General features: G+C 39.9%; 1 protein-coding gene across 4 annotated transcripts in view; it reads left to right on the top strand.

Moving 5' to 3' along the window:
• Nucleotides 1–21867, top strand: part of LOC126175977 (epidermal growth factor receptor substrate 15-like 1) — a 211078-nt gene that overhangs the window by 62041 nt on the left and 127170 nt on the right. For all 4 annotated transcript variants that reach the window (XM_049923083.1, XM_049923082.1, XM_049923080.1 and 1 more), the window contains exon 10: nucleotides 18616–18705. In XM_049923083.1, coding sequence (XP_049779040.1) covers nucleotides 18616–18705 — 90 coding nt within the window. The remainder of the gene's footprint in view (nucleotides 1–18615; nucleotides 18706–21867) is intronic.

Genomic DNA, 21867 nt, shown 5'->3' with positions numbered 1-21867 from the left:
AATTTGTTCATTGATAAATTATCATAATCACTGATATCTAGTAACAAATTGACAGCTATACAGATCAAAAACAGAATTTGGTAAGTTACATGTGGACTCTGTTTGAATAAAAGTTTAGTTATTTATGGTTGAGAGAATTTAAACAAAGGCAAGCACGATTGAAGATGGAAAACTCTGAGCTTGAAGTGTAGCTCACAGAAAAATTAAAATCTGTTATCCTTAATGACTACATCCATTTGAACACACTTACTGTAAACTAACCTTGGTTTCCCTCTACAACTTCTACTTCTTACATTTCCTTCCATTACCAAAATGGCACTGCCTTGGTTCCACAGGATGTGTTCTGAAAACTGATCCCTTCCTTCAGTCAAGTTTGCTGTAAGTTCATTTTTTTTTCTCTATTCAGTTCTGCACCTTGTCATTTGATCTGCCCATCTAATCTTCATCATTCTTCTACAGCACCACATTTCAAAAAATCCCATTCTCTTCTTGTCTGAAATGTTTATTTTCCACTTTTTCAGTTCTGTTGAAGTTTATGCTCCAGACAAAAATACATTCAGTAAAGACTTCTTTACATTTAATTTTATATCTGATGTTAACAAATGTCTGTTTTTCAGAACTATTTTTTTCGTGTTATCGCCAGTTTGCATTCCATGCCCTCTCTGCTTTGGACATCACTTATTTTGCTGCTCAAATATCAAAACTTATCTCCTATTTTTAGTGACACATTTCCTAGTATAACTCCTTCAGCATGGCCTGATATAATTTGACTACATTCTGTTACTCTGTTGTCACTTTTGTTTACATTTATCTTGCAACCTCTTTTCAAGATCTTATCCATTCCATTAAACTGCTTCTTCAAGTCCATTGGTGTCTCAGATAAAATTGCAGTGTTTTCAGCAAATCTCAGTTTTTATTTCTTCTTGCAGAACTTTGATTCCTTTTTGTAATTTCTCCATGGCTTCCTTCACAACTTGCTCAGTGTACACACTGAATAACATTGAGGATACACTACAACCCTGTCTCTCTTCCTTCACAATTACTGCTTCCCTTTCATGTCCTTTGACTCTCACAACTGAAGTATGGTTTCCACACATGTTGTAAATAAACTTCTGCTCTGTGTTTTTTCTGTGCTTCTTTCAGAATTTCAAAGAGTGAATTCCAGTCAACAACGGAAAAAGTTGGTGTAAGACTTCCTTCAGTATAATCATAGGGTTGAATTGCCTCCCATTTTCAAGTATTTCTCTGGAACCCAAACTGATCTTTCCCAAGGATGGATTCTACCAGTTTTTCCATTTTTCTGTAATTAATTTGTGTCAGTAGTTTGTGACCACGACTTGTTAAAAACTGATAGATCAGTAATATTCACACCTGTGAGCACCTGCCCATTTTTGAAATTGGGGTTTGCTTGTCTCATATATTTTGCACACCATATAGAACAGTTTTGTTGTGTCTGGCTCTCTCAAAAGTCTCAATAATTCTGAGGGAATGTCATATGGTCTAGGGTTCTTGTTTTGACTTGGATCTTTCTGTTCCCTGCCAAACTTTTCCTCCCAGTATCATATCTCCCTTCTTAACTTTTTAAGTACTGGCTCTTCCCTCTGTGTAATATTGTCTCTTTTGTGTTCATGGTTCTTTGCTGTAGTAGAAGTACTTTCAGCCAGACAGGACACCAGTTATGAAACACAGACAGCTTTATTATGGAAATATACTTAACTCGGTGACAAAACAGCGACAAGGTGTGTAAATATGCTTGCCCCAGGGACACGGTTTGTACCTCACTTAAGTCCAATACTGTGACAAGATATGTGAATATGCTAGCCCTGGTTACACAATTTGTACCTCACTAAAGTCCTGGGTGATTGTTCTGTACTAGAAACATGGTAACTGGAGTGATGCATAAACTTGGGGTATCTGGCTTGGGGGCTAATGCAGGATTGAATCTAGACTCTCGGCACTGTCTGTAAATATTGGCATGGAGATACCACTTTGCACACTTCCCGAAGGTGTTGCTCTTTTACTGGCCTTACATTGGAACCCAGTGTGCACCACTTAGCTGGCCTCCGATGATCTGTATGGGCAGTTGCTAGTGCCAACTGTTGAATCTCAGCTAGGGTTGCCTGGCACAGTGTGTAACAATGATTGACACCACATTCCTCCCTGCCCCTGTAACCCCCCCCCCCCCCCCACCTCTCTGTACCATCATTGTGTACTGTGACGGCAAGTACAAGTAGTAGGGATGGGAGATCTGGATTCAGACGCAAGTGAAAAGGCAAGAGTTGTGGTGACGGCGGATCGCAGATCCCCTTCCTCACGCTTCCGTGCTCCTGACAAGTGTTCAGAAACATCAGCCGAAAACCAGACACATTGTGCATGGTTGCACCCAAGAACTGTGAAGTTGCTGATTAAATATCTGCAACTGATGATGGTGAGGTGTCCAGAAAGGCAGCGGGTTTAAGCATTGCAGACCACTGTGGCAGGAGCTGTGGTACTGGTGGCAGCAGCAGAGGCCATGTGTTGATCTCTGTGGGTGACTCACCCCAAGGGGAAGACTGCACTGGGCATGGGGAAGATAGGGATGGCTGGTACTGCAGAATCGTGTGAGGTTCAGCACCTGTGAACAAACATCTGCAGCAGTATCACACAGTGAAGAGAAGTGCAACTGATTCTAATGCTGCTAATGCACTCCAGACGATCCCCTCAAGACATAAAAGGCCCAAAGCACCTCTTCCCATTAATGAACACCCGATAGCACAGTTTCCCCTGGGCCTGAACTTTGTGCACTACAGAATAATGTAGGACTTCTGTGGTGCATGCATTAGACCACAACTGTAATTATGAGTGCAGCAAAGTGTGCTTCCAGTTGTGCACAGTACTCAGCCTAGTCATCCCATTGGCCATCAAAATCTCTGAATTCGGGTGCCAACATGGATGTTGCTTGTGGTGCTGCTGCTGCTGCTGCTGCTGTACACTGGAGCTGAAGAAACTGAGTAATGCATTTGAGCACTGTTGTGTCTGCTGCCCTTGTAACTGTGAAACCTGAGTTAGCAACAGTTCCATCATTGGATTAGCCATGAAGACTAGTGACTACAGCCACACATGAAGAGAGATGCTGCTGTACCTGCCAGCAACCTAGAACCAGACAGTTAGTGAAACAGAAACTAGCCACAGTTCCTTAGTAGAATGGGTAGCACATAATAAAGACATATTGACAATGTCAGTTAAGCCCCTGGAAACACCAACTATTGCTGTTCATTGTCTGATCGTGTGGTAGTGGGAACCAACCGGGAACATTGTGCTGATGAAAAGTACCCCGTTGCCAACTTTGGTGTCCGGAGTTCAGCTGCTATGAGAGCGAGAGACCTTTAAGTAGACAGGACACCAGTTACAGGAACACAAAGAGCATTATTATGGAGACAAAATGGCAACAAGATCTGTGAATATGTTAGCTCTGGTGATATCGCTTGTACCTCACACAAGTCAAATCTTTAAATCTTAGGAGCAGCCGAAGTCCAGGTACTGGAAATATTGCAATGAAGTGCTGTATGAACTCGTGGAAGCCGACTCGAGAGCAAATACATGACCGCTTCCAAACACTTGGCATGGTGTGTGTAACAGTGGGTGATACCACAGCCTTCTAGTAAATTCCCTTGTACTGCCCTTGTATATATTTCTTCCATCTTTCAACTTTCCTTTCTTTGCTCAGTACTGGCTTGCTATGTGAGCTCCTGATATTCATACAGCTGCTTCTCCTTTCTCAAAGATCCCCCCCCCCCCTCCTCCCCCCAATTGGTGGCACATATTTATCTACTACCTAGTTTTGCATGCCTGTAGAGCCTGACATTGATTCTCTAGCCATATCTGCTTAGCTGTTTGTTTATTGTGTCATTCAGTTTTAGGATTATGTGCCTCAGTCTTAAAAACTGAACCCTTATAAAATCACTTTGTTGTCCGTCTGTCTGTCCTACTGTTAAGAACCCATTTTCTCATGAACAGGTAGACGAATCAAGCTTAAATTTCAGTTTCTAAGTCAGTTCAATCAAAAGATGTGGGCATTTACGTCACATATTTTGTATTTGATAACTCACTCATCAGAGCCTATAGGGTGCTTCCAGTTGATCTAGAATCATAAAATTTGGCAAGAAGCAACATTTCACACAAGAAGTAAAGGAAAAATTCCAAAAATTGTTAATTTGTAATTTATCACGTGAAAAAACATTTGTTGCCATTTTTATCTGTCTGTCTATTAAGACCCATATTTCTCTGGAACTAGGTGGCATATCAATTTCAGATTTACATCTCATATTAAGGTCTACAATCCCTTGGTTGAGTAAAAAAATTTAAGTTTCTAAGTCAATGCGATGAAAAGATTTGACCATTTATTTCACATAGTTTGAAACTCGCAGACTCGCTCATCAAAACCTGTAGGATACTTCCTGATGACGTAGAATCATGAAATTAGCAAGAAGCAGGGTTTCACAGTACAAGTAAAGTAAAAAGTCAGAAACATGTTAAATTTTAATTGTGTCAAATAAAAAGTATCTTTTTTGCCATTTGAGCATGCGTGCACCTGCTCAATTTGTTACAGTTTCATTTTTTTTTTCACTTGTCACATAAATTCAATATTTCATGAGTTACACAAGGATTTTTACTAGGCCTCGTTGTTTTACATATTTGATCCTCTGCTGCCTTTTCTACTTCATGTCACGAAGCTATCCATTTGTCTTTTATTACATTTCTTTACCCAGTTTCAGGCAATTGTTGACCAATGCTTTCTTCCCATTCTGTAATGTATTTCAAACCTTACAATGTCTCCAAGTCACTGCCACATGTACAACCATCTTACATGATTCTGAAAGCAAGTGTTGTCAATGATTAAATTATGCTCTGTGCAAATTTCTACCATTTGGGTTCCTCTTTCATTCCTTTCCTTCCCCAGTTCACATTCTTCTACTAATTTTCCTTCTCCTGCATTCCCTGCTATTGAATTTCATTCCCCCATCGTATTTAAATTTTTCTCTCTCTTAAATATCGGAATAATTCCTTTTATCTCATCATACATTCTTTCAATCTCATTGGCAGAGCTAGTTGGCATATAAACTTGTACTACTGTGGTGATTGTTGGCTTCATGTCTATCTTGGGTACAATATTGTGTTCACTATGTTGTTCATACTTACCCATATTCCATTTCCTTATTTATTATTAGACCTACTCCTGCATTACTCCTATTTGCTTTTTGTATAGACCTGTGTACTAACCAGATAAGAAGTCATGTTCTTCCTGCTACCACACTTTACTAGTTCCCACTATATCTTCAGCTTACCCATTTCCCTTCCTAAATTTTCTTACCCATCTACCCAGTTAAGCAGTGTAACGTCCCAGGCTGAAACCCACAGAATTCCAGTTTTGTTTTTCCTGATGGTATTGGAGATCCAAATGGTGGTTATTATACCTCTAGAATATTTTACACAAGAGGATAACAAAATCATCAAGCCATGTAGTAGAGCTGTATGTTGTCAGAAGAAATAACAGCTGTAGTTTTCCCTTGGTTTCAGCTGTTTATATTACTGACATGGCAAGGCCATGTTGGCTGAATGTCACAGGAATAGCCAGCCAGAACTCAAGGGAAGATATAATATAAAATGTCATGTATATGATTACTGATGAATTAGGTATTATGTCTCCACTAGAGTTCTGATTGGCTATTACTTCTGTATTTCCATAAGCTTCCCTGTTTAGATACCAATCTTAGTTTAATTGCAAGAGATAGATACAGTAAACGGTGGGTCAGTGCGTTGTGCACTGAATATTACTGAAGTTTGTGGAATCAGGTTACAATATTTACACACATTAAAGTAGACAAGTTAGAATTTTTGCGTTAACTCACCCTTTTTAGTATCTCTGAAATTTTGTTACATAATATTAATAAATTATTCTGAGTGTTCACAGTGGCATCTTCCTTTACAGACATCATCAGCTAACTATGTTGATCACTTTCAGATGTCTTCTTGTTCTCCATCATTCAGTGACAAGTGAAAATGAAGTGGGAGCAGAAATATAGTTGCCCGAGTGAGATTCTGTTCAGCTGTAAAATATGTCGGAACAAGAGTGTTCATACTATTAAAAACCATAAAACAACAATGGTTAATTTAGGTCATAGTTGGATCAGGTGTAATATTACTACAGTTTTCTTAACTATTATCTTTGTAGTTACGTTGATATAGAGTTCTACTTCTATGAGCGACTTTTTAACCAAGCCCTTTCCCTGTGCATTTTTTAGTGATGCCCAACAAAATTGTATTTAAACTAACACATTTTGCCAGTATATATATTTTAGGTACAGAAACTTCAGGATTACGAATTGGTAATAATTCAACAAAAATAATCAGTTGTTTAAAATGTAATTTAATTGGTCAGATAAAAAATCTTCTTGCCAAGTGGCAGCAGGAGAACACACATGTAAGGGTGTCAAAGTTTGGCATTGAGAAGTCTGTGAAGGGTGATCCACAACATGAGACATGGAGTGCTGAATAGAAGAATTATTCTTTTTGCATGACAGTGTATGATCCCATATGCTCACAGCACACTGAATCAGTTGCCTCAGTTTGAATGGGAGATCACCACCCATCCACCCTACAGCTACAACCTCATGCCCAGTGACATCTCTAACATTACACTATTTTAGTAATATGGCGACAGTCTTAGAGCAGTAATATGGTGACAGTCTTGGTGAGTTCTCGTGATATTATTTGTACTGCTCCTTGTGCCAGTGGATCCTCCTCCTAGCAGAAAGGTTGAAGGTGAAGCAGGAGAATTGAAGGTAAAGGACTGGTGAGGTTTAGGAAAAAGGATATAGTTTGGAAAATTTGCACAGAACCCGAGGTCAGGGGAGACTTAGTTGACAGGATGATAAGGAAAGACTGATTGTTGGGAACTGCACCAGATGAGATTTGAAAACGTTACAAACTTATGCGTGTTCTGCTGCTGCAGCATGGAAAATGGTAATACTGTATCTTCTGAAGGTTGGAGTGATATCAAAGTAAGGAGAGCTCTTCCACCTTGCTATGTTTGTCAGTTGACTGCAGTAATGACATGCGTTTAGGATGCACTTCTGTCATGTCTTTGTTCACAGCAGGTGCATGTTGTGCTGGGTAATGCACTTCCAGATGACTGAGCTATGTGAAGAACTTTGCTTAAATAAGGATCACACTTTCTAGAGCATTAGCCCAAACTTCCTTGCTGGGACTAGACACACAATTCGAATTAAAGATTTATTGTGAGATGTGTTACACTGTAGATTAAGACTTTGTGAGTTGGCTGGCTAGGATTTATACAACTTGTTCACTTTCTATGACATTGCTTAGAGCTTAGCCTAACAAATGCTACATGTGTTTGTATCTTGAAATGTGCATCTTTAATCACAGTTTCTCATTCCACATGTAATGTAAATCAGTACCTTTTGTGTTTAAAATTATTTAAACACTGTCTGTAAAAGCCAGCACCTCTTATTTAGAAAGTCTGACCAATTTGTCTTTCTAGGCTTGAGAGTTCAGTAAATTTGTACATCTGATGTCAGTAAACATTCAACATTGATTCAAATTCATTTCGATTGTTGCGCTTGCAGTTGCCTCGTATCTGAGGGCACGGCTGCAAGCACTTCTAGGCTGGTATTAGTGCAGAATTTAATCATCCGCCCTAACATTCGTTTTTTTCATCCTCTTTAAAATGACAAGTTCTATCATCTTAGTAGATTTCTTCCTTAGCAAATCGCGATTGGAACAGGCTCCAGGCAACCACGCACAATGCGTAGTAAAATTTTGTGCCATGAGCCACAAATCTGAATCATTAACTATAACATTGTCAAGATGCGTACCTTCGGATACATACATCCCATTCAAACAAATAGCTCACATGTATACACACTTATGTACTACTACATATATTCAAATGCATACAAATGAAATGCAAATGCATAGGAATTGAAAATCAAATCCTAACTACACTTAAACTATAACCTATAAACTACTATCTATTTACAATTCAGTCGAGTTTTTTACTCAGTTAAATATCAGTTTCTTTGTTCAGAGATATGAATGGCATTAAGTCCTTCTGAGGGTACAACCCTTGCACCTTCTGTGTCTCTGGGTGTGCCAACAGATAGCACCCATCATGTGGTACATTAACTATTAGGTGTGGCCAGATATATAAAATTTGCCACTTTTTATGTATTCTTTTTATACTAGAAGCCTTGGGGGTGGTTTTTCAACATAGCCAAATCTCCTATTTTGTAGGTATATATTCGATTCAGATTTCTTTCAAACTTCGCTTTCCTGATTTTTGAATGGTGTTGCAGTGACAGCAAAGCTTGTTGTAACCTCTGCTCTCTTGATATCGTCCCTGGGATTCACGGCAGAGGCTTGAACCATTCATCATCAGGTACATTTGTCATGACAATTTCACAGGGTGTGTATCCTGTGGACTTGTGTGGTACACTGTTTGTGCATCTTTTGAAAGATGGGTTCAAGTTCCACCTACTTAGTCTGTTGGTTAGCTGCGTAGGTTATAATGTATCTATTTAAGTCACAAAAACATTGTGCTATGGGATTTATGCTAGGATTAAAATTTGCAGGCCTGGTCCATACGGATATAATTACATTGTTGATATCCCGCGTGTCCAACACCAATCTGATACTGCCATCTGCTTTTGTTACGGGTAGCAGCAGGCTGCTATAAGGTGACATTGATGGCTCTATGATCCACCAATGCAGCATTCTCTCTATTTGCCTCCCCACGGCTTACTTCTTTGTCCAAGGCATAGAGTATGTAGCTCTACAGAAAGTATTGTGTGGTTTTACTTGCATATCGAATTTGTATCCATGAATAATTCTGGGTTTTACAGAAAATACTCTGACAAATTCGTTCAACAACTGTTTAAGTTCAGCTTGTTGTTGCTCACTCAATTCGGCTACCTTTTCATTGAGTTTTTGTTTTATGGTGACAGTTTCTTGTGCCTATCTGGGTTCCTGTTCGTTATCGTTCTCCATGGAGACACTATCTTTAATGCACATTGTGTGTGGATCATCTACGGTTATGTGGACATGCCAGCAATAACTCACATAATTATCTGGGGTCCTAATTAGTGCCAGGTCAGTTCATCAGTTTTGGTAGAATAAGTTCCAGATGGCTTGGGAGAGGTCTATTTTTGCCTTCATTTGCCTAAGCACATCCAACCTGAGAATTCAAGGTACCACTAGATTCTTTACCACTATGGATAAGCACTTGATGGCTTTGTTTTCCATGGTTATCTCAGCCTGCACCTGCTTTTTATGATTTGTACCCTGCCCCATAGAGCACCTACCACCTATTACACTACTCTTCCAACAGAATTTGCAATCTCCTCACCCGATCTATACATTTAAACAACTGTTCATCAATAACTGAGACACTAGCCCCTGTATCCAGAATCACTGTCACCGGTATGCCATTTATTTGCCCTTGAGAAGCAGCCTGCACAAGTTCTACTTCTGATTGTTCCGTCTGTCACAGATCAACCGTCAACTCCTCTCTGATGTCGCAGTCATCACTGTATCGTAATAAATTAATATTCACATTCTGTCTGCCCCTCTCTTTTGTCTTGCTGACCATCTGGGAAGGGTGTACAACAATTGGCCAGAGTTCAAACTCTGTCACACGCTGCCGGTACCTGATCCATCACATCAGTTAGCCTTACACTGTCCTTCGCAGTGCAAGGTGAATTTTGTGACACATACACTTGTGACTGACCACTTCGTGGCTGTAGCGGGGGTGGTGGCATCGAAATCACATTAATGTGGTTAACGGGTACATGGCCAGCTGGCATTGCATGTTGCGACTGCCAGTTAGTCGGCCCTGTCCGTTGCCACTGCTCATTACTCGTCCGCATGGTTTTTATTAGCAAAGGGGGTATTACCTCTTCCTCCACTTCTTCTCTTGGATAAAATTCTCTCCTCCCTTTTGGTTGGAGACTGGCTAGCATTAGCATAATGATTACCATCATACCTGCTGTGATGCCAATTATCATTGCTGCTGGCACATGTTTGTCTTTTTATTATAGTTGTCCCCATGAGGGTATTCACTACTATGTGCAAATCTGTTCTTTCATAGAATGCCATTGCCTTGATTTTGTATTTTATTGCTCACCTGACCATTATTTGAATTCCCGTATTCATTTTGTCGGGCATCCTCTTGAATGAGGTCAAGGGAATCAATTGTGCCCACAGATTGTTCAAACATGTACTAATTTTTTGCAAATAGTGTTCGGTAATTTTCCTTTCAAAATTCACAAAAGATTCCGCACCTGCATTGGTTCATCCCAATATCGGGTCTCATTTAAGTATCGTTCAAAATACTTTAGGAAATTTCAGCATCTGGGATTGAAAGGCTCGGGGTTATAAAACTGTTTTGTAGTCTTTCTTATACTGACAGAGACCAAAATATTGCCAGGAATTTACTTTCAAAATCTAAAAACATTGGACACTGATCGGCAATTTCCATTGCCTACAGAGCTGCATCACCAGTTATAAAGGATATTACAAAGTGTATCTTCAGTTGTTCAGTCCAAGATAAGGGCAACACATTTCTGAAACTTTTTACAAAAATCACTGGGTGAAGACTTTTCTTTTCGTCATTGAAAGTTTGGAACTGGCAGTGCCTAATCAAGGAAGTACTGGGAGATGAAGAAGCTTGCACAGGATAGGGTAGCATGGAGAGCTGCATCAAACCAGTCTCAGGACTGAAGACAACAACAACAACAACAACAACAACAATCAAGGACTCCTCGTGTTTAACTTGTGCTACAATTGGTAGCACACCTGCATCTGTCACAGCAACAATGCATGGAGATAGTGGCTGCGTATTCTCACAGGCTGATTTCTCCATGCCGGGAATACTAATTGGTACATTTCCATACTGCTCTTTTCTTGGCGGTCTGTGGGTCACATGCAGTGGCTCCACCAAGCACTACTGTAATTGTACACCAACATCAAGTCGACCCACAACTTCTGACACGCTCATCAGTTCATTGTTCCAAACCTTGTGTAATATCAACAACAGTTTTGCTGATGATTTTCACTTGGCTCTCCAAGACGTTATGTGCCTTGTCAGGCTGGTCTACTTTATCATCTAAATTTGAAACTTGTTGCAGGATGTCTCTGTCCTGTACTACAAGTTCTGCAACTTGATCTTTGACAACATCGATTTCTTGTGACAGATACGAAACAATTGTCTTGTCGTGTTGGTCGAGAAGCTCATTGAACTTTGTTAAAAATTGAGCATCTCGCTCTTGCACTCTTTTTTTCGTGAGCAATCCGTTCCAGTCTTTCCCTATCTTCAAGTTCATTGTGCTATAATCTCCCCTTTTCATCACGATGTTCGTCTCCCAAGTCTAAAAGCACTGCAAGAAAGTATAGTAAAGGTGGTGATGTTGGCAACACATCAGCTGTCAATGTTGTTGCATCACATTTCTCTACACTATCAGCCGTGTGAATTTTTCTACTCATTTGAGTGTGTTCACTAGAATCGAAAGATACAATATCTATGCAGTGTCACTCAGTTTCCACTTCGGGAATTCGAGAGGTTGACGATTTGCCTCGTTCATTTAATGCAAACTCTTGCACATCATCAGCTGCTTCAAATTCGGACATATTCTTGTTCTCTACTCACTTATCCTTGTGTGTCTTAACTATCATTACTCAGAATCAATTTCACTGTCTCAGCAAAGAGACACAGAAAAATATGATGCACAAAAATAGCACACCCAAGAACACTTAAATTACCCAAAACACACAGAAAAATATTGAACATATTCTAAAGAAACTCTGTATAGTGCATGTCAAGATAAATGTGTGTCCTACACCAGTAAACGACTTTTCACAGTACATCTTAAGCAACACTCCTGCAGTGTACTGTTAATAAGCTTAACACTGGCATAAATGATTATTTAAACTTTATTACACACGTATGAGTCTCCCATGTAATCAAACTTTACTTTACCTAATTGCCACACATCAGATTGTGTGACCTATTTTACTCAAAATCCGTAAGCTATGTTACACACAGTGAATGAAGTTGTAGTAAATGAATCTTTCGAAAAATAGTTTGTGACAATACTACTATATTCACTTTAAGCACAACACTGTTATTAATTTTAGACAACACAAGCAGCACATTGCATGGCCCCCAGATACCTTTCCTTCTCTTGGCTGCCAGCCCAGAGGCACATGCACTTGCAGCCGTACCTTTTGTAATTGGTTTTTGAATGCTGCTGTTTATCTCAGTTGAGACACCTGCTATACTGTCATAAAGCTGCAGACCCAAACTCTCCACTGCAGCAGTCTTGTCTATCAGATTTCACTCTCTCTCAGGTGCAATGAATGGTGGTATGTTACATGAAACAATGTTAATGTATCTTGGGTTGTCGGGTGTTCTGCTGGATATCAGCGTCGTACTTGCACGATATTTCGGTCATGTAGCTCGTGACCTTCATCAGGTGCGACCTGAGACTGCTCCTCAAGTGGACCTGGTCCAGTATTTATGCCTATGGCCTTCCCCCTCTACCAACGGCTGCAGTCGCGTCCTCTGTGGTCCGCGCCCATTCCCTGCGACCTGCTGGAGCGTTGCTGCTCCGTTTTCCATCCGCTGCCGTTCTAGGTGTTCCCTCTGCGGTCCGCGCCCACCAAACCCGCTCCTGGGGGTTTCATCTACGGTCTGAAGTACCAAGCGTTCCCCCTGCGATCCGCGCCCGCTCATCCCGACCTGTTGGAGCGTTGCCGCTCCGTTTTTCGTCCGCTGCGGCTCTGGATGTTCCCTCTGCGGTCCGCGCCCACCAGGCCCACTTCTGGGTGCTCCATCTTCGGTCTGGTGCGCCTGGCAGTCCGTCAGGGGCTCGTTTTCCATCTCCATGTCTCTGGTTCTTCTGTTTGTGTAGTGTTGCAGCTGGCCCTGTTGCTCGTTTAACAATTCCAGAGCCGGATCCCAGGCTCTGCTTAGCTGGTACCCTGTGTCACGGTTCATAAGATCGTCAGCCATTTTAATTTCTATCGATTCTCTTATAACACTGTCCTACATTGGCCAGACGACAAGAACTGTGGAGATCAGGTGCAAAGAACATCAGAGGCACACTAGATTAAGACAGGTGACTAAGTCAGCCATTGCTGAACACTGTCTAGAACTAGATCATGCCATGAAGTATGAGGATATCAAGATTCTAGCACAAACACCCAGATTTTGGGACAGTGTTATAAGAGAATCAATAGAAATTAAAATGGCTGACGATCTTATGAACCATGACACAGGGTACCAGCTAAGCAGAGCCTGGGATCCGGCTCTGGAATTGTTAAAGGAGCAATGGGGCCAGCTGCAACACTACACAAACAGAAGAACCAGAGACATGGAGATGGAAAACGAGCCCCTGACGGACTGCCAGGCGCACCAGACCGAAGATGGAGCACCCAGAAGTGGGACTGGTGGGCGCGGAACGCAGAGGGAACATCCAGAGCCGCAGCGGACGAAAAACGGAGCGGCAACGCTCCAACAGGTCGGGGTGAGCGGGCGCGGACCGCAGGGGGAACGCTTGGTACCCCAGACTGTAGATGAAACCCCCAGGAGCGGGTTTGGTGGGCGCGGACCGCAGAGGGAACACCTAGAACGGCAGCGGATGGAAAACGGAGCAGCAACGCTCCAGCAGGTCGCAGGGAATGGGCGCGGACCACAGAGGAAGCACCTGCAGCCGTTGGTAGAGGGGAAAGGCCATAGGCATAAATACTGGACCAGGTCCACTCGAGGAGCAGTCTCAGGTCGCACCTGATGAAGGTCACGAGCTACGTGACTGAAATATCGTTCAAGTACGACGCTGATATCCGGCAGAACACCTGACAACCCAAGATGTCATTAGATCGCGGGGAAAGCCTGAAGAGTTACATCAATGTTAATGTACATAATTAACTTATGCACCATACTCATTATTACATGCATAAAATATATTTCATAAATATATTTTGAAAAAAATTTCTTTGAAAGTCAGATATACTTCAGGTTGGTGGTATTATGTACTCAATAATTATATAGATAAATTCGGGCCCCTAAGTTCTGGGCCCCAGTTGTGGTGGTATATAAAAAAATAATAGTTTTATTTGGTGGGTGATAATATGAGGGTTGGAGCTTAAATAGTGGCAACTATTTATTCACAACCGATACAAAAGAGTTACATGTTTGCACCTGTTACTGTTCTTCAAAGTAGTCATCAGCATTGTGTAGAACCCGTTGCCAGCGATGTGGAAGGCGTAGTATACCGTTAGCAGAGCCTGTTCTGTTGATGTTCCGAATGGAGCAGTCTACTGCCTGTTGAATCTCTGGAACAGTTCTAAGGAGAATGCCACGAAGAGGTTCCTTAATCTTTGGAATCAAATCAAAGTTGCAAGGACTTAAGTCGTATTACTGTTCGATTTTGGAGCATCACCTATGACCAGCTTTGCGAAAGAAGTGGCGACACTTTCTGCGCAACCCACCTGTCATTTTGCACGACAATGCGTGGCTGCATACAGCGCAAGCTGTGGGTGCTCTGTTCGGTTGATGGGACTGGGAAGTACTGTACCACCCACCATACTCCCCATACTTAAGTCCTTGTGACTTTGATTTGATTCCGAAGATGAAGGAACCACTTCATGGCATTCGCTTCAGAACTGTTAGAGATTTGACAGGCAGTAGACCGCTCCATTCGCGCCATCAACAGAACAGGCTCTGCTAACTGTGTACTATGCCTTACACGTCACTGGCAACAGGTTCTACACAATGCTGGTGACTACCGTATTTACTCGAATTTAAGCCGCACTCGAATCTAAGCCGCACCTGAAAAATGAGACTCGAAATTAAGGAAAAAAAATTTCCCGAATCTAAGCCGCACCTGAAATTTGAGACTCGAAATTCAAGGGGAGAGAAGTTTTAGGCCGCACCTCCAAAGCGAAACAAAGTTGGTCCATTGTAATATGAGACACAATTTAGGTCGAATGAATGACGATACAGCTACAGTAGTTTTTGTTTCGAGCCGTAATCTTAGCAGTTAAGCTTTACCAGGTAACCATTGCTATGCGTCAGGTGCTCCGTCCATATTTATACGGGTACCCTTCGTTTTTCACGTGCTTCGCCTGGTTTGAATTGATTGCTTATTTTTCTTTGATCTGATAAGTGCTGTTCTCTTTGTTATAGGTGTATACGTCACTCTGAGCTGAAAATGCATTACTGTACTGTGTCATGCATTGTTTGTCGCATTCTGATAATGAATGTTTACGACCTGTCGCCGCTCGTGGCATGGTTTGCTTTTGTGCGTGCTACCACCGCTTACAATAAAAAAAAAAAAAAAAAAAAAGAAAAGAAAAGAGGAATTGTCTCAGTAGCGAAACAATGGCAAGAGACTGCTATTTGTTGTTATTTACACTGCTGCTTTCTTTGTTAATGATCAACAAGAACCAAGTAATAAACTGCATATGATAGAATATGTTCTGAACGAGAGTTTAGCGAAAATTTTTCTTCATTTGAAAATCTTTGCAGACGCCTCTTTAGTACATTACTTTCTGCACAGGAATTAGAGTCATCTTAGATTCAAAAATCTAGTCAATTGCCGTGCTTCATTTCTGACTGTATCCCTATTAGGCATAAGAATAATACGAATATAAACATGATATGATATGTGTATACTTCCGCGTTTGCTGTTATCTCACTCTAGTTTCGTAGTTTATTAGCCAGACAGGATTTAAATGAGATAGCAGCAAACACGAAAGAATACATGGCAAAATGTTTATATTCGTATTATTCTTATGGTGAAGACAATACTGCATGTGATTCACAAAAATTCCCATTAGCAACCATCTCTTCTCACAGGTAGGAAAAAATTCAGAATGTAGAATTGGCCATACTGACAAACATCGCAAACAGTCTTGCCAGTCGGACTTTCGTAGTACATTGAAAAGCTGTTACATTCGAAGATGAACAATACGGAATTTGTATTTACTTCGTTGGATAATGTATGAAAATGCAGTGGTCGAAATTCGGGGCGGAGAAAAAAAGCTCATCTTCTGCCTTTTTTTTAATTTATTTACTGACGCAGAGGTTTTGGCGCCAGTATTTATCTTTGTGCCTGCATAGCATGCCTGTGTAGCGCTACATATATTCGACGGGAGAAGTTAGTTGTGGCGGCACCTACCAACATATTTCAGAACTTCTGCTTGCTTTGCACTCGATTCTAAGCCGCAGGCGGTTTTTTGGATTACAAAAACTGGAAAAAAAGTGCGGCTTAGATTCGAGTAAATACGATACTTTGAAAGACAGTAACAGGTGCAAACGTGTAACTCTTTTGTATCAGTTGCGAATAAATAGTTGACACTATTTAAGTTCCAACCCCCATATAATGTAAAACTGTAATTTCCTATTTCTGTTGTGGTACTTCATTTAAAGAGAATTACTCATCATTAGCATTGGGCTCTGATTTTAGCTAGTATGAGACTGTTAAACAAACTCAGTACCACCACAAGCATTTACATAGACCTTGGATTTTCTATGGTGCGACTTACCGCCTTCTACAGTTAAGTTTGCGTAAGTGGCTGCAATTATTAATAAAATTCTGCATATATTACTCAGAATGTTGTAATAAAAATTAGTTCTTTGATCCTGATGGCAAGTGGTTTAATTATGTACTAATTTTAAAATGACAATTAATACTTGAGATATTTCTGTTTTCGTGAAAAGTAATAAATTGCTTTAATTATTTTTCATTAGGAAGGCAAAGCTAAGGAGATTCTCGTCATCTGCCATTAAGCAGCCAGTCGAAAATTTACTGAACTCAATACAACAAAAATATTAACGATTGAAGCTTTAATTTAATTTAACTGTCTTTAGAATATTGAATCAGAAAAACGGAGAACTCTTCTGCATTTACATTTACGTTAATGAATGATTTATTAAGAATAATTGTTTTGCTGGCGTAATGGCCGACCTATGCTGCAAGAGAAATGGTGGTCCCCTCAGGAGCACACGATAAAACAACAAATTTACACAAAATATTGATTCACTAATATGAGAGGTGCGAGCTTTACAAAAAGTAAATGTTATTACTTGGAAGTATTATTTATATTCTGAATAGTTTTACAGAACTTGCACACAATTATACCCAGCGTACAATGGTGTCTATCACCCATACAAGAATCGAAGACTTATAACGTGATACAATGCCTCTGGTCTTTTTCATTGACCAACACAGATAAAATACAGAAGGTTCAATATCATTATCTTTAGTTCTCTAGAAATAATTTATTTTTCTTCCGAATGTCAGTGTTCATTGCGCAAAAAACATCGTACTTTAACATTTCTAGCATCACATGATGAATTAATCAGAATACAAAAACTTTTTTTTAAATAAATAAATATATGTGGTGTTCCACTACACCATAACACTGGTTAGAGCAGCTGATACTTGTGTTTGTATCTTGAAATGTGTAGGCAGTGAATTATGTAAGACATAGAAAGACAACCTCCTAAGTTCTACTAGTAGTTGAAATTAGTGAGCCAACTCATTAAATGTGACTAGAAGACAGTAATAAAACAGACAGAAGAAGAGTACCTGGAATGCTACTAGCTTCGGAAACCATTGGAGATATGTGTTCCAAGTTCGTTGCAAATTGTCAAATGCCAGAAATGTAGATTCTGAGAATGCTGGTATAGGTACCGGTGGTCTTGATGCTGTTGGTGGAACATTGTCCTTCACTGCTGTGCACATCAACAGGCCACTGTGCTGTTTCCCATAGACCTTGAATTGGCTCTGAATTAGCTGGTTATTCTTGTTATGACATCAGCTGATGCTGATTCAATAAGCTTTGCATCCGTGATGAAGATAATATGTGATAGTTTGAGTTTCTAATTGCTGCTCAAGTGTCCTAGCCTGACATTAAATTAGACAAATCAGTGCCACAAACTGCATAGTGTCTGGAAACCAAGATGCATATATTCAATGCATCTAGGAAAGTGCTCATAAATTGTGTCAAGGCATGTACTGAATTAATCTGCATCGAATTGACTGGCCTCAAAAGATGTGTGTACTTGGATAACACTTCCTTGAGCATTGTACAGAAAGGCGTGCAGCATTAAGCATGTTTCATTTTCAATAGACTTCCAGCAGAACAAAAATTATTGAGTGATGAACGCAAACTATTCAAATCTAAGTTGGAAGTTTCCTTCCTAGTGCACTCATTCTACTCTGCAGAAGACTTCTTCGCAGTAGTTTAGAACTTTTCTCTGTGATAGTCATTTGTTTGTATACTCTCTGTTTAGTGTTTTTTATTAATAGTTGAAGTCTTTGTTTAAAAATTTTGTAATTGGCATTCTATAAACTATTTATGGTCTCATTTGGCTTGCATGGTCCCACAGAACCTGACAAACAAAGAAGCAGGAGAAGTAGTAAATAAGCCACATCAAAATTCTTGAATGTCAGAAAAATTTCAACTCTTGTGGATTCTTTAAATGAAGCTTCAAAATTTTTACAGATGTCTATAAAATAGTTACAGTATCTTATAATTTTCTCCTTGTTACAGAGTGAGCTGGATACTTTAGCTGCCACATTAAAACAGTTGGAAAACCAGAAAGGTGAAGCACAAAAGAGGCTTAATGATTTAAAGAGCCAGGTAAAACATATTTTTTATTTGTAGTCCGCACTGTTTTTCAGAATGCATGCTCAGCTTGTAATATGGTGCTTCTTGAAATGCTTTTATGATTTGGATTGTTTTGTTTGTGACAGATGAGGAAAAAATGTTTTCTTTTCTCTTTATAATTTTAATTAAAAAAACCTAATGATTGCGATGCTTCTTTGGTTTTAATCTGTACCTGTACAAAAAGTGCACTATTTACATAAGAGTTGCACTCTTATATCTAATACTAGAAAGAAAACTCTGTGGACAGTAACATGAGCATTCAGTTAAGAATGATCAAATCCCAAAACAGAATCAATTGCTGTCACTGCAGTTCTCTGGAAGTTTTCGGCACTTCCATCAGTCATGTGAAGAAGTAAATAAGAGTGGAAGTACAAGTAGACAGTGGGCATACAGAGTGAAATGTTGCTCTGAACTTTTAAAGATGATCACAAGACACAAGACAGAAATAATGTCAAGTGAGGGTCAAATCTGGGGAGGGGGATATTTGTGGTGAAATTATGCATTATGTTAGCAGACACATACAAGTAAAAAAAGATTCTACCTTTTGGAACTGTCAGATCCTATTCTTGTGAGGTATAGTTTGTGGTGAGTGGTGGGAGGGGCGGGGCCGGGGGGGGGGGGGGGGTCAGTTAGAAAGGAAGAGTGAATCACTCAGACCCTAAGAAGAGAGGTGTCTGAGTGACTTGACCCTCCTTTGTAAGCTTCGCCAGTCTTGTCCCTCTTTCCTTTATAGGAAAGGAACCAACCACTCCAAAAACAAGGTTGTTCTTCCACCCCACCCCACGCCCTTTGCCGCCCGCCCTCCACCGCCACCACAATCATGTTGGAAGTTTTTCGAATGATGCATCCGGAAGATAAGAGTTGCCTGACCATTCTGATTCATTGCAATTTCACTATTGCAGAGAAACGCAGATAGAATGAAAGTACGCATAAAAGTATAAAGAGGAAGGCAAGGTCTGAAAAACACAAGTACAGAAGTAGAAGCAAATAATGTAATGAAAAGTTAACACTAATAAGTTGAATGATTGTAATACTAATTTAGGAAGCTGAACAAAAATTGCCAGACAATTGAGAGCACACTTATTAAAGCCCACTTATGGTGTATGCAGCTTTTGTGTTGCAGTTTGCATTGGTATGTATTTGTGCGGGAATGATGGGAAGTGAACACAGTAAGTTAGTTAAGAGTCGGATGATCAGACTAGATAGCAGAACCAATGAGAAAATAGTGTTTGACAAATGTCATTATGGTGTGGAGGAGGGTGTCAAATTACATGGAAACATAAAGGACTACATTGTGCAGAATGTTGTATAAAGCAGAATAGTCTGTAAAATTTAAGCTATACTCTTTAGGTTCCTCTGTAAGCATAACCTCGGAAATTGGGACATTTTGAAAATACCCCACAAAGTTTTTGAAACTACCTTTGTGATACACTGCAATCAGTCAGCCATGTCGCCCAGTTTTCCTTCAGTCACATTCGTTGGCTTCACCAACTCGCAACCACACGCTAACATTTCCTTGTAACCTACACCTCAGGTTATGCTACAGATGAGTCCAATACTACAGCCCAATTCTCCTTCAGTCACACTGATTGGCTTAACCAACTCGCAACCAATCTATAACATTGAAATACAAAACAATATCCCATGAAATATTGTCATATTCTGAGAATCAAGAGAATACAAGACATACATGGTAAAACCAGTAGTAACTTTATAATCCATAATAGCCAGATCAATAATCATCAGTCTCCCACTATCCATATAGAAAACAAAAGTAATCAATTCACATCTTCTGCTGAAACAAGTAATTAAGTTCAGCAATTCACATTGTCTACTATATACTATTGCTTGATTGCCTACGACCAACGAAAACCAATTGCCAGCAACACCACACAGCAGAAGAGCCGCCAAAACACTGTAAATGCACTGTCTTATTTATATATGCTTTCCTCTTCAAGATTATATAAGTGTTTTGGAAATGGATAAACATGTAGTTTCATTAGATTGTGTAGAACAGAGTTCATGACATAGGTGTCCACAAAGGCAAAACCTAGCAGAATGACTCTTGTAGACCTGTTGACCATATTACAGATATTAGTTGTACAACAGGAGGCTTTTCTAACAGATGAGGGAAGCATTTCTAATTCAGCTGGCACTGTGTTAGGGCGTGGACTTTTTTTTTCCATCTGTTACCTCTCTCTTATCACCTACTGAGCAGATTCTATCCATTGTGGTACAGTATTTTGTAATAATGTAAATGTTCTTCTCAGATGTGAATGAGTGATCATTTACTTTTTAGGTTGACTAAAGTTTGCCAAAGAAATTTGCTTACATGTAAGTTCATCTTGGTAGTTTTAGGAAGCAAAAGCGTTCATCAACTTCTTTGCACAGTTAAAGACCCCGTATGAGAACAAATTTTTTCTGTCATGAAGTTAAACGATACAGAGAAGAAAATGCCTGTTGTTGAAGGGATGGAACCTGCAATAATTAAGATAGTTGTTGATAGGTTAATTCTGTGTAATATTGCAGAAGTGACTGTCACTTTGCTCAACATACATGTTCAGGAAGGTAGTATGCTTTTTGAAGAAAGGCAAGTGCAAATTTATTGATAGTAAAAGTATTTAATCAGATAAAGAAAATTCGAAGAAAATGTCGCGGCCCTCTAAGCATCATCCAAATAACTGAACCAAAGTAACTAGTGAAAATTTTATGAGAGTGATGAGGAAAGTATATTGTGCCCCCTATTGCTGATCTGATTAGTAGCAGACAGGTTGTAAACTTTGTTACTATTATAGGAACAGCAATCACAAGGTTGTAAGTTCAGCACTTATTCTTAAGAGCGTTCTCTGTGTATCATCATTTAACTTCCCCTTACCCCCCCCCCCCCCTTCTAGAAAATATCTGGCTGTCCTCCAAACTACTTGAGATAAGACTTTTTGTGAAAACTAGATTACTCTACTCAACTTTTGGTAGTTTAAACATATTTTACTGAACCGGAGTCCTGGACATCAATAATAATAATAATAATAATAATTTAAAAAAGAAACCTTTTTTTTTCACCAGTTATCCTTTCAGGGAATTGTAATCATTGTTAAGGAGCCTTCAAACCTCAGAGATGGGCTGTACAGACTCAAG

This window comes from Schistocerca cancellata, chromosome 3 (assembly GCF_023864275.1).
Source record: "Schistocerca cancellata isolate TAMUIC-IGC-003103 chromosome 3, iqSchCanc2.1, whole genome shotgun sequence".
Lineage (NCBI taxonomy): Eukaryota > Metazoa > Arthropoda > Insecta > Orthoptera > Acrididae > Schistocerca > Schistocerca cancellata.
This window is presented reverse-complemented; position numbering and strand designations above follow the sequence as displayed.